Here is a 14,461-nt window from a genome sequence, read left to right as displayed (position 1 = left end):
CTTTCTCAGGAAAAGGTCAGAAGAAATCAGGTAACAGCTGTTTCAAAAGGAGGGGGAAATCACACTTCATGATAGATGATAACAAATTTATCTAGGCTAAAAGTATAACTCTTCACAACAGACTTTGATTCAAAGGCACTCTTGTATTTCCATTTGAATAAGTATGATCCGCAGTGGCCCATAAATGAAGTCTCCAGTGATCTATTAGTAAACTGGGATGTAGCCTTCATTTTACTGGCCTGTTAGCTCCTTTCCTGCTCTTGTTGGAATACATTAAAAAACCCCACAACCCACCCAGAATTATATTCAAGGCAAGAAGTGCCCTTTTATAAGGGGAAAACATAACTCCCAATTTTGTGAGGCATTACAATTTTGTGAGTTCTTTAGGCTCAGGAGGGTATAAGGAGGCAGTCACACTTCAGAGAAAGAGAAGCTGCTATGGAAGACCTTTCCATTTTTAGTTTGGGGAAAAGAGAAACTTCTGATGCGCTCACTGGAAAACAGACTGCATAATGGAGCAAGTCATGTGGATTGCCCAGAGCCTCAAGAGAAATAAGGGAGCAATTTCTATTCCATAGTTGATGGCTGTCTGAAATTCTATTCACAAATCCAAACAGAAACAAAGCCTCGGGAGGTCAGAACTGTTTCCTGCACGTTTGCATAATGGGCAGCTACAAGACATCGTCTGCGATACCTGCTGATCAATTTAACTACTTCAACATGTTTTGTTTGTATTATGTTTATAGTTGATGCAGTTTGCTGACAAGTGCAAGCTAGGCCTGAGAAGCTGGCTTGTCAGGTTGATTTATGAGCACATCAAACTGTAACTTTCGACTCACCACTTCAAACATACAGTAGCAGTTCATTAATCAGGGTCTGAGACGTCAAAATCTCTGCCCATTTCCCCCCTTCTACTCCACCCCCTGTTATCCTTTTCTAAATAATGGACTAAATTTGCATGATCCTTGTCCTACGTCATAAAGAAAAGTAGGTATCTTTCATCAGCTTAACCTTCCTTACATATAGTTGATAATCAGCACTGTGCTTGCCAATGTATTTGATCACCATAAAACTGTATTCCTTGGTGAATGTTAGAGGACAGCAGAACTGGATGGTAAACCTTAGACTGCATAATTATAAACAAGGGGAGGTGTGGGCTTCTACTGTCTTTGCTACTAGGCCTTCTGAAAACATTGATGTACTCCCCTTCAATATGTAAAAGGTTTTGTGATTTACTCTCCAAGACATAAAAATAGAAACTGGTTATATCAGACAATACAGAATGTAGCTTGAGAGTTACATAGAACTCTTGTCATCAGGCAAAAACACTAATACTCAGATTCCGAATAGTTGTTTTGCTTGAAGAAGGATTTGTATTTTGTAAAGCAATACAAAATACAAATCCTTCTTCAAGCAAAACAACTATTCGATGCATGCTGAGTATGTGTTTCTGCCTGATGAACCCAAGAGTTTCTATGTAACTCTCAAGCTTGCGTCATTTTCAAACTATTTGTTGGATCATATTGTATCTGCTTGTAATCTATCTCTCTGTCTGTTGATCATCTCACTGGTTTTACAGGCCATTTCACAAGGCCAGTGTTGTCTCATGCTGTGATCCCCATGGAACATTTTTTAAGCAGAGAATGTCTTCTATGACTAGAGTATCCATGGATACAGCTGTCGCTTCCTGGTGGAGATTTCTGCAATCACAGCAGAGCATTTCTTTTCACGCCTTGGCAGACACAGGAATAATCTGTAAGAAAACAAGTCCACATCCACTGAGAGCTTAGCTCATACGAGACATTCTCTATGTGGATATGTTCCTCATGGAGCAACATGATGAGAAACTAGGTTCATGTGTGGACTGTCCAGGAGCTATTTTATTACCCGTCTAATGTAAAATATATTTTTAAAAAAACAAATAAATCCCCAGAAGATATAGTTCTTTGCTACCCTGGCCAGATCCCAGTATTTATAGATTAGTTATTTCAGGTTACTCTTTTGCTTGCTTTCTGGGTGCTGGCTGCTGCTGCTGCTGTTGTTTGTTGTGCGTTGATGTTGTTTGTGCTGTTGCTGCTGTTGTTGGTGCTGTTGCTGCTGTTGCTTGCTGCTGCTGTTGTTGCTGTTGCTGTGTGTTGCTTGTAAAAGCTGAAGATGTAACTGCTCTTGCTGTTTCTTGTAAAACTCTTGGAGTTGTTGCTGAATAAATCATTTTGACTTTAATAAATAAAGGTAAAGTTTCAAGTTATTACAAAAACTTCCTAAACTCTTCTAGATTGGCAGGGCAGAGTAGCCATTAGATTGTACCCCAGAGAAAAAGGAAGTTGGGAGAGTGGTTCTACAAGTAGATTCCAAATATCCTAAAGAAAAGATTGCAGAAAAATCTGTATTCTAAAAAAAAAAAAACATTGTCAGAGCCCAACTAATGTTTGAAAGAGGAGGAGCTCCATCACTTGCATATATTCCTAAAGGAATGAGCAAGGCCAAGAAAAATGTTCTTTTTTTTGGGGGGGGGGGATTCTGAAGTGCAAAGAATAATATGGTGTTTTCATTTTTATAGCTGTTTGCCATTTTGTCAATGAGCATGAAAATATATACAAGTATTCTTACAGTCTCATTGTTGGCTATATTCCCATTTTAGGGCACAAGAAGAGTATTGATTCTTTTGGGGAAGTGAAATAAAATAAAAAGATTTTTATTATAAAATGTATTTTCCCTTGATAAGGAAGTTCTAGTTCAAACAAACTGAACTGCCTTCTATGTATATAATTAAAGGAAACATTAAGCGTTGTGAATATCTGAGCAACTATTATCTCAAAGTCTTAAAACTTTTTTTTGATGTTCTGCAACTCCAAAGATACTTAAGCATTTACTGTATACTCAACTCATATTATACATTGTGGACAGTATAGGGGCCCAAAATTATGGATTTTGATATAACCTGTGGATCACTTGAGGGTAAAAAGGGGCATGTAACAAAGGGTCTAAAAGTTGAAACAAAGGAAAACAATGTCAAGCATTTACAAAATCACCAGCAGGCATAACTGTTTGTGCTTACCTAAAGGCTAAGTGGATGAGAAGTAATTGGGGCAGAGCTTCCTGGACAGAATATATTCTTGGCTTTCACCAGCTGATATTTACTTTTAAATAAAATATAATGTACATGACCCATGGATAAGTCGACTCTGTTTTCTGAGGTCATTTTGACTAACATTCTCGATTTATACTGAGTATATACAGTATATATTTAAATACTGAATTTTCCCTGTTTAACTAAAACCTGGCATTGCTGTTGTATTTACAGTGCAGAGGATTCAAAGTTGCAAAACTAGTAATTTCAGATTTGAAGATTCAGAGATTGGCATTAGATTGACATTGTTGTATTGATGTGTGTGTATATGTATGTGTCAATTGTGGCTGGCAGCTTCCATGTCAATTGGATGGTTCCAGTACCATGGACAGTTTCTTTGCTATGTGGATCTAACCTGCAGTAGATTTCCTCACTGGGAACCACCACCTACTACTGCTATATACTGTACACACACCATCAAATATATACGATATGTGCATGCAGCCCCTCAGCTTTCACATTTCAAACTGTAGTAGGAAAAAGGAGAATAGTTTTGTAATCTTCAGCACTACACCGAACGTTAACATCCATGGCTGAAGTTAGGGCTATGCCAGGGGTCGGCAAACCTCCGGCCCGCGGGCTGGATGCGGCCCACGGAGGCCTTCCGCCTGGCCCCTGGCTGTGTTTGCCCGCCGCCCGTCCCGGGCTTTTCGACCACTCTGGGCGCCGCCATTTTGGGGGCAAAATTGGCGGCCCCCAGATGGCGAAAAACTGCGATGGCGGGCGCGGCGGCGGCCTCTAGGAGGTCCCGCTGCGTCCCTGGGGCCCTCCCAGGAGGGCTCTGAGGGTGGCAGGGGGCTCTGGGGGGCGCCTCTCTGCACGTCCCTAGGCCCTCCAGGAGGGCTCCGAGGGCGGCAGGGGTCCTCTGAGGGTCCGCCCTTTGCCGTCCCTGGGCCCTCCAGGAGGTTCGAGGCGGCAGGGCCCAGGGGCCTTGTGGGCATGCCTGCTCTCTGTCCCTGGGCCCCTACCCAGGAGGGCTCCGAGGGCGGCAGTGGGCATCTGGGGGCCCTTGCCGTCCCTGGGGCCCTCCAGGAGGGCTTACGAGGCGGCAGGGGGCTCTGGGGGGCCTGCGCCGTCCCTGGGGCCCTCCAGGAGGGCTATGATGCGGCGGCCAGGAGCCTCTGGGTGGCCCTTTGCCGTCCCTGGGGCACTCTACCAGGAGGGCCTTCCGAGGGCACCAGGTGGCCTCTGTGGGGCACTTATGCCGTCCCTGGGGACCCTCCAGGAGGGCTCTTACTTGAGGGCGGCAGGGGGCCTCTTCGGCATGCCCTGCTGCACTCCTCTGGGCCCTCCCAGGAGCGCCTCCGAAGGTCGAAAGGTGTGCCTCTGGGGGGGCCCTTTGCCATCCCCATGGGGCCCCTCCAGCGAAGGCTCCGAGGGCCGCCACAAGGGGCCTCCTGGGGGCCCGGTTGCCGTCGCTGGACGTCCCTCTCAGTAGTGCTCCGAGGGCGGCAGGGGGCCTCTGGTAGGCCCCGGTTTGCCATCGCTGGGCCCTCCAGCACTGGCGGCCCCCACCAGCTTTTTTGCCAGTCTCTGATGGGGCCTGGGGCCCCGTCAGGGACCAGCAAAGATGGGGAGGCCTGGCCCCCAGAGGGTGGAAGCTCCGCCCCGACATGTGGCCCCACCCCTGGAGGGTGGAAGCTTCACCCCCGTCATGTGGCCCCGCCCCGGAGGGTGGAAGCTCCACCCCAGGCACGTGGCCCCGCCCCGGAGGGTTGAAGCTCCACCTCCGGCTTCGGCTCCCCAGTCGCCTGAGGGACAGCAACCCTGCCCCCGGCTCAAAAAGGTTGCCTACCCCTGGGCTATGCTATCTATTCCAACTGGCATGCAACATTACCTGCTGCAACATAACTGCTTGCTGTTGTTGAAGAAGTGCTTGGAGTTGCTGCGGAGACAAAACTTGTTGTTGGAGAATTTGCTGCATTTGCTGAGGGGTGATCACCTGGGGAGTCATCATGGCCACTGACACAGGCACCTGCGGAAACAAAAGTGTGCAAACACATTAAAATTCTCAGTAGTTATTTATACATTTTACAAATGTCATAAAATTGAGTTACTTTCACTTATAAAATTCTAGCAAATATCCACTTGCATTCTGCAAAGAATATATTTCTAACTGCCACTGGAATTTCCAAATACAGTAGAGTAGGATAAGCAGTTTGACCCATCTTGAGACTTTTATATTGGCTGTTACTCTTCCTCTCCAATAAAGGCAAATTTGAAATCTTGCAGACAGCTTCAGCCCTGCCTCTGTCATTGTTTGTTTTGCCCTAGAAGGATGAGCATGATTTCAAGGCAAACCAGATGTGCCAGGCTTTCTTTCCCAACTCTGTTTTCTTTTAAAATACTAAATATAATTACAGAATACAGAGATGCCTAGTACTGCCTTGATATTCCACCCCAAGGGAACAAAGTGAAATAAATAAACAGAACTCTAGAGTGATGCCTATTCCATAAATTATCACAAAATAGTTAATGCTGATCTGCATCTTATTTTTGTTCCCCCACCCACCCCCATGTAATAAATATTAACATTTTTTTACATTAAACGTGTAGGTTTTACAGCACTTAGACACAATTTAAAATGTTGTTTCTACACCTCAATTAAATATTTTATACTAGATTTCCTCCTATAAACCTTCCACAAATACTTGATCTTTGCCCTTTTTGGTGATATTTTTTGGAAAAAAATCATTACTATTTTGGAAACAATTGACACATTCTTCAATGGAACTGTATATTTATTTTTATAATAAAGAGACAAGCATGTGACTACCACTGAAAAAGCTATCAACATTTGGAAGAAGAGGTACCTAATACTTTTCCAAAATATCTGGTACAATTTACCTCATGTTGCTAACATTCCATGTTTCCTCAGTCCATGCAAACAGGTGCCAATTCAATAGGGTGAGAACATGGAGATGTGGAAAGTGGTGAAGTCCCAATTTGAAGCTACCTGTATTAGATGTTACAGATGGAAACTAAGTGTGTCTCTATCACTTTTAACAGCTCTGGTGGGAACTATGTGGTAGGTAGGCCACATGTGGCCCTTGCTGCCTTGCAAAGTGTGGCCCTTCCACTGCCTTTTCTTCTGTAGGTTAAAAAAAGAAGATCCATGTCAAAAGGACAATCATGCACCCATATTCCTCAAGATCATGTGATTCTCTTTCTGGCTACTTCTGGTTTTGAAAAAACAAAGGATCAGATGCATCCAGCAGCGGGTTTGGGGAGAAAGGAGTGGGTGCCATTCCTTGCTTTCTGAATTTAGAGACCAATCAAAGAAAATAATGTGAAGCAAGTGGAAGTCCTGTTCTTCTTGCCTCTCTAATGATAGGGAACACCTTAATTCAATATTACCATATCTTACTATTTTACACTGGTTATAGAAATGTAGGAAATCTATTTCTTTGAATGTGTCACCTCTTCTAATATTCAGTGTGTGGTGAAGGAACCATAACTATTTTGATAAAATAGTGATTACAGCTGTAACATTTTTCAAAATGTTGAAGCTATGAGCAATAACATTTTTCTGCAGGGGTATTTCAGGGGGAAAACAGGTTTTGTTTTGTTTTTAATGAAAATGCGATATTAGCACTCTTTACAGATTAAATGTCACTCTGTTTAGCAACATGAAATGCATTACATATAAATTCATTATAGATACAATTATCATGTTTGATATACAGTGCAGTGCGCCTGTGTCATACGCAGGTATGCCATATGTGGCTTTCAGCTTATGCCTTGCACTGTAAGCAGCAATGGTGCGTGTGCCCATGGTGTGTGCACCACACCATTTGCACAAGCCCCATTGTTTTTAATGGCGCTCGAGCATACACAGTATTTCCCCTATGTGGGAGGGTCCGGAACATAAGGAAAGCCAACAGTATTATAAGTACAGCTTATTCAGATTTTATTTTTTGTTACTAATGGAGCTAAAATGTTTTGAACTGAAGGGACATCTGAACTTTAAAAAATCCCTTTGGTTTTGCCAGTTAATGAGAAGCAAATAAAATGTCCCTAACAAGAATTATAGAGTTGGAAGAGACCACAAGGCCATCCAATTCAACCCCCTGGTAGGAATCTATAATCAAAACACCCCTAGCAGATGGCCATCCAGCCTTAGTTTAAAGACTTCCTAAGAAGGAGACTCCACAACCCTCTGAGGCAGGATATTTTACTGTTGAATAGCTCATGCCATCAGGAAATTCTTCCTAAGGTTTAGGTGGAATCTCTTTTCCTATAGTTTGAATCCACTGCTCTATGTCCTAGTCCCCGGAGCAACAAAAACAAGTTTGCTTCATCTTCAACATGATATCCTTTCAAATATTTAAACATGGTTTTCATATCACTTCTTAACCTTCTCTTCTCTAGGCTAAACATATCCAGCTCCCTAAGCCACTCCCTATAGGGCATGGTTTCCAGATCTTTTACCATTTTGATCACCTTCCTCTGGATACATTCTTGCTAGTCAGTAGTATCCTTCATGATTTGTGGTGGGCAGAAACGGACACAGTATTCCAAGGAAGGCCTGACCAAAGTAGAATAGTAATTTCTTCTGTACATGTTTGGTGGAGGCCAAAAATGGAATAAACCATTTGTTGTTGTTTTTTAAAGTTTAGTTTCCTCAAGTTGTCCATAGTGTAATGCATACATAACACAACAATAAAAAGATCTGAAAAAAGGAACCCAAGATGATGTGGTCCTATATATAATTATACGTAACAGTTTTCTCTTAAATAATATTTAGAAAAGATTTCGGGAGCAAATATGGGATAACCTTGTCTTAAACATTTTGTCATCATTCTGTAATAAATAATTAACTTTTTCAAAAAAAAAAAACCTGGAATAAAAGGCTTAAGAAAAAAAGAAAACAACAACAACAACAACACAATTTTATGGTTTCTTCTGGGCTTTCACATCTCTAACAGTGACTCAGAGCCCATTCCTATCAAGTTTACTCAAGAGCAAGTCTCACTTGGTTCAATGGGACTTACTTTCAAATAAGGGTGAATAGTTTTGGAGCGTTAATGAGAGAAGAAGGACAAGCATCTTCAAATATAGATTTAACAGTATTCAGTTCCCATTTTAGTGATGTCGTGTTATTTTAAGACCCCATAACTCTGGTACTTTAAATCTAGACACATCAGATTTTATCAGGCTCAAAAGTTTACATTTCACATGTCTTGCGATTTACTTCTACATTTTAATGTTCACTAGCATAAATGGACATTTAAAAATAGATGAACACGTGGTATGCTCTTACCACACTGCAATCAATCATCTTATAAAGTGTCATAATACTATAACAACAAATGGATAAAAAAACTAGACTGTTTTTCACAGAATAAAGCCAAATGTTTAAAATCCTGTTAAGTGTTCTTTTTACACAACACAGATATTTAGATGAAAACAGATATTTATAAACTTTTGTTTTTGCTTAAATTATTAAAACAGAAGATCTCTGAAATAAAAGAAACTGCTCTTGAACCCATGCACACCAGCTTGCCAACGTATGTACTTAAGGTACAAATTATAGATGGCAGCAACTGTTCTACATGTATCAGTGTACATACTTTCTTGCTTTTTTGCATTGCCTACCAGAGCTGTCAAACTGCTGGGCAATGCTAGGCACAATATGCCTGACTGTCATCTGTCATCACTAAGACATGCATTGGATTCCACCTACCACCTCCAGTAAGTAATATAGTGGGCCCTTGGTATCCGCAGGGGATCTGCTCTGGACCCCTCTGTGGATATCAAAATCCATGGATGCTCAAGTCCCATTGTTCTTAATGGCAGTGCGGCCTTGCAGCAGCACCACCATTACAAACAATAGGACAAAAGTGCCCTGCCCCCTCTACTCTATTCTCTCTGCCTTTTCTCCCTCCAGCTCATCCTTTCTTCCTTTTCCCCCCTCATCCTCCTTCCTTTCCTGCTTCCTTCCTTCCTCTCCACCCCAGCTTGGCTTTGGGGGCTAAATCTGGCTCCCAGTCACCCAGGGGTGGGGCCTGGGGCGGGAGCTTCAGTCTCGGATCCCCTGTCCCCAGGCCCCAGGATGGATCCTCTGGGCTCCGAGACCCAAGCCCCAGGTCTGGCTTCCTCCAGCCAATGGGCTCCAAGGGAGCCGGGGCCAGGGCTGGGGCTTGGGTCTCAGGGCCCAGAGGATCCATCCTGGGTGCTGGGCCTGGGGGCAGGAGCTCTGAGACTCAAGCCTCCACCCCAGCCCCAGCCGACTGGGAGCCAGGCTCCACCTGAAAGCCAAGCCAGGGCAAAGAAGAAGGAAGGAAGCAGGTAAGGAAGGAGGGTGGAGGCAGGGAAGGAGAGAGGAAGGGAGGGAAGGGGGAAATGAGGGATCTTTGTCCCCAGTTGTGGTGCGGCTATGTCTATGCCGCCATTGGGAACAATACGGAGTTGCCATCCAGGGATGCTCAAATCCGCAGATGGCAAGTCTGTGGATAAAGAGGGCCCACTGTATACAGCAGGGATACAGAATAGGGAAGGCATGACTGGAAATTTAGATGCCACAGACTTCACTAAAGCTATGAACTTCAAAGAATGTATGGAACATCCCAGAAAGCTTGATGTCAACAACTGCTACAATGCTCTATGTCTTAACTCTAACAAATATATGGAGGATACAGCCAAAACCTAGGCCGGTGCCATGGCTTCTAAGGCTTTTGGCTTAGTCAGAAAGTAATAATGCTATGCCATGTCAGAGCAATTCTGATTCCTTTTTCCATTTCAGACTATGGGCCTGAGCAGATAGGGCAGGATAGCATGGGCTGAGCCAGTGATATCCTGCCCCCAGTGTTCACTCAGGTTAGTTCCTGAGTTGGTGTGGGATTGGGCAGGTGTTCACACTGACTCAGGACCTTGGGCCACTCCTTACCTTGTCATAAGTGAACCATCTGAGAAGACTCCAATCACCCTAGCTGATGCAGAAACAGACATCCTTCTGTAGGTCATCACCCTTGCGAGGTTGCTAAAATGAGTACTCTGCTTGTTGGGGGCAATTAGCTTACAAACTGTAAACAGTTTAGGGAGTGCTTAAGTGCACTGATAGGTGGTATCAAAATGTACTTGCAACTTGTTATTGCTAGGGCACATGGCTGCACCCATGTGGCCAGGCACCCCATTTCTGCATCAGATAGGATGTCTGGGGGTTCTCAGATGGTTCACATGTTGGCAAGGTAAGGACGTGGGGGAAGTCAGAACAGCCCAGTTTTGCTATGGAGCTTCTTAGAAACTCTGGATAAAATCAGGGCTATTTTACTCTTGGGTAAAGTCTCTTTACCTGAGGTCAGACCGGATCCTATTGATCCATATTTGTACAGGCAGAATCAGGCCCAATCCTGCCACGGGAGGTTCAGCCTGCATCATTTAAACCAGATGATGCAAGGATAGGGGGAACCTGGGCCATTTGGCTTGTGTGGACACAACCCCTAAGTCAGTTCTCACTAGTTGATACAGGCATACAAGTACACACACACATTCCGATATCAAAATCTTTGAAATTTTCTATCATTACAAGTCAAGAATACAGAAACCTAGTGATATTTATTTATATTTTCTCAAATGATTTACATGGTCCCCACTATGTGAAATGTGGATCAAATGTATGGGGATACTGTCTGGAGGTGATTGTGTCCTGTCATATATAAGACAGTTTGAAGTGAATTTCCATTGTTGTTACAAACTTTGGTGAAAGTGTCCTTGCTTTTGACTGATTAATAAGGCAAATTTGTTTAAACACTTCTATTCAAATTGCTGGTTGTGACCTATGGCTCATGTCCAAGCTATTTGGCAGACCGTATCTCACTGTATGAACTGACTGAGGCTCTGAGATCCTCAGGAGAGGCCCTTCTCTTAATCTTACTACCATTGCAAGCATGGTTGGTGGGGACCAAGAGAGGGCATTCTTGGTGGCTGCCCCTGGACTCTGGGACTCACTTCCCAGGGAGACCCAAATGACCCCCTCTTTGTTGTCCTTCCTCTGGCAGGCTAAGATCTTTTTGTTCAGACACGTTTTTTAAAACAAAAAGTTTTTAAAGAATATCCTGGGGGGGTGTTGTGCCGTTTTAAAGTGTATGGTTTTTAAGTTTTTTTATCTTTTAAAAAAATTGTATTATATTTTTAAGCAAATAATCTGCTTTAATAATGTACTAGTTTAATTCCATTTTAATTGTCACTTATGTAAGTTTTCACTTGCACTGTGCTTCTAGACTGTAAGTCACTTTGTGTCCCAATTTTGGTGAAAAAGTAGGATACAAATAATAATAATAATAATAATAATAATAATAATAGCAATTTCTGACAGAAACAACAGAATAAACAACCAGGTTAAAACAGAAGGAAAAGATAAAAAAAAACAAACCAATATATCTGTACATTTTAAAAAGTAATATGATTGGGCCTCAAAGGCTTTAATAAAAAGTTATGTTTTAACGTGGCACTTAAAAGAGATAACATCATCTTATTGAAACATATTCCTCCTGCTACACAACCTCTCTTTATGCTGTTTTACAGACGTTCAATCAGCATTAAATTCTATATCTCAAGCCAAATTGTGGGGAAAATTGGGGGCCTCCTCAATCGATCAACCTCTACTCCATTTAATACATACATTGTCTGAAGGACTTCTTTCAAACTAAGACATAACCCCTCAGGACCATCTTACCAATGCCACTGATACTGAAAAGGGTGTTATGCAAGACTCTCCACCCTTGTTTAATTTCTAGGTTTACTTCATGGTAGGTCACCTTTACAACCCACATGTTCACTCCCCAAAACTGGCTGGAAGATATATCTCTGTTCTGCTTTATGCAGATGATGCAGTAATACTTTCAAGAACACCTACTGGCCTCAAAAGAGCACTGAAAGCAAGGAGGATCAGTTAGAACTTAATTATCAGAAATTATCTTAATTAATTAACTTAATTATCAGAAAACTAAAATCATGTCATTTGTCAAAAGACACAAGAGTAATTCCTGGAGTATAGATGGCTATAAAATTGAGCAGGTCACTTGTTTTAAATATCTGGGGGCAGTCTTCCATTCTACTGGTAGGAAAAACCATGGGGATCATGCTGTTGCTAACTCACAGAGGAGCAGAACAGCCATTCTTCAATTCCTTAAGACAAGATGCCACTATATACCCGCAGCTCTTAAATTGTTCAGAGTAAAATCAACAGCACGTCTTTATGGTGCCCATCTGGGCCCTCCAATGCCATTCCATGAACAGTATGCTGGATCAAAGCATAGAAAGCCTTTTCCTATATCCCTGTATTATTCCCACCAGGGGGACATAGAGCAGAGCCCCACCAGTAATTCTAAGTTCTTGGGCAGGTATATATAGGAAAAGGTGTTCCTTCCTGTACTGAGATTCCAAGCCATTTAAGGTTTTGAATGTCATCACCAGACTGAATTAAGGCTGTCAGAAAATTTCTAATTCATTTTGGTTGCAGCCATACTTGTTCATTTATTTCTAGATTTTTGTTACCTGATGGGCAATCATTGCCTGGTCTTTTCCCACTCTACCCCATATAGAAGTCTGCTTCCCTGTTTCCATCTCTTTAAAGTCACAGCTTACTGAATAGCAATCATTTTAGGATTAACTAGCTCTGAGTGTTCCCTGTGTGATGTAGAAAGACAACAGTTAATTTTGTCTGTGCTGAGCTCCAATCAGTTCTTCCATTAAAAAAATAGCAGCATGGAAGGCTCACAAGCAGATTGTCGTTCAGTTCTAAAATGCGGGAGAATGGAAATAAGCAAGCTGATTTGTAAAGGGGGGAGTTAGAGCTGACATTCTAGAGAAACAGACCTGAAGACTTTGATAATTCAGCATGTTTTCAGGTTTAAAATCTATTGGGCAAAACCCTCTCACCCTATGTATATTGGGAGCTGTAGAAACAGTAGAGATTTCCCATGCCAGTCCCCATGAGTTGATCTATTGCTCTGCAGGGCAGACTGCTGGATTCTTCTTGCTAACTTCCCGCTAACCTTATAAATCATCCAGCCAGATGTTCCTCTTTAGACCTGTTGTGTATGAACTAGTACACTGTGTTGAAGAAGGATGCACCCAGAATGCAGGAAAGAAGCAGACTGTTTAACAGATAAACAGAGAGGACCCGTTTTTCAGGAATGGCCAGATAGGTTGCTGCATGCCCATTAAACCAGGATGACTACGCTTCAAGGAACAAAAATGGAGATTAGGAGTAGAACTAGCTGTTCAAACATGGAAATCACCTCCATGTACAAGATTGTGTAGAGTTGATTTAGGTATTTTATTACCTAGTTCCACACAGTGGGACTTACTACATTCAGTTAAAGAGAGCAACAGAGACAGTCACACCTATAGTCACTTACTCATTTGAAGTTTCTTTTTACATGCAAGAAGCCTGAAAGTATGATCAGATATCCAAATACATTCAAGAGGCATGGAATCTTATACATTTTCATGGTAAATATGGAAGATATTTTGAACAGATATTGCTTTAACTGAATTACAATAGTACACTTATTGCCAAATTAACTATCTCATATGTCTTTTTTTTTCTTTGTGGGAGACAAGACCGAACTAACATATCACATAAGATATACAAAATATTTGCTTCCAAAATATTCTTATGCTTTGATTAATGCTGACTATTCAACCTATTTTAATTCGTCTGTTAGATGCAACAAATTCCAAACTAGCCAACAGTATAGGGAAAATTTTAAGATCAATTGTATTTATTAATATGGGGAACCACCACTCTTTGTAATAATTATTAACTAATATAGTGCCACTGTGGTGCACAGTCTACAGAGAACAAGATAATAAATCCCTGGTCTGGGGATGGCAGGGGCCATTCACCCCCCACTCCATGAGACCCATATGCATGTGTTTTTCCAGAACCTCAAATGATGTGACCTTGCTTCCATTTTGTATTTTACCTTTTTTGGGATGGGTGTGGAGGAATACCAAACTGTTATTTTGAGGGGTAGTTTAATTGGGTGCAAAAACCACCTGGATATATTTAAAAAAAATACAGGTCATATATTGGGGTTGGCAATACATGCAGACCATGGATTTGCAGACCAATTGTATGGCAAATCTTTCAGTCAGTGCAGAATTTCATGCTGACTGAATTTACATTGCCAAAAAAATGAAATAAAGAATATCAAATATCCAAACACAATGTATCATTTTATTATCATGACAATCAAAATAATACAGGTATATGGACACATTATTAACAGAAGTGTGTCTAGAAGTAGGACAATGTATACTTGTATACTTGTCATGTTTAGGGTGTAATTTTAATTAAACCAATATCATCAGATGTGTTTT

General features: G+C 42.0%; 1 protein-coding gene across 1 annotated transcript in view; it reads right to left on the bottom strand.

The window, feature by feature from the left end:
- The window catches only part of FOXP2 (forkhead box P2), a 451,559-nt gene that overhangs the window by 71,465 nt on the left and 365,633 nt on the right, over nt 1-14,461 (bottom strand). Inside the window, 4 exon segments of the mRNA XM_042467206.1 lie at nt 1,954; nt 1,998-2,050; nt 2,053-2,199; nt 4,968-5,105. Coding sequence (XP_042323140.1) covers nt 1,954; nt 1,998-2,050; nt 2,053-2,199; nt 4,968-5,105 — 339 coding nt within the window.

This window comes from Sceloporus undulatus, chromosome 5 (genome assembly GCF_019175285.1).
Source record: "Sceloporus undulatus isolate JIND9_A2432 ecotype Alabama chromosome 5, SceUnd_v1.1, whole genome shotgun sequence".
Taxonomy (NCBI): Eukaryota; Metazoa; Chordata; class Lepidosauria; order Squamata; family Phrynosomatidae; genus Sceloporus; species Sceloporus undulatus.
The sequence above is the reverse complement of the archived record's forward strand: the minus strand, read 5'-3'. Positions and strand labels throughout refer to the sequence as shown.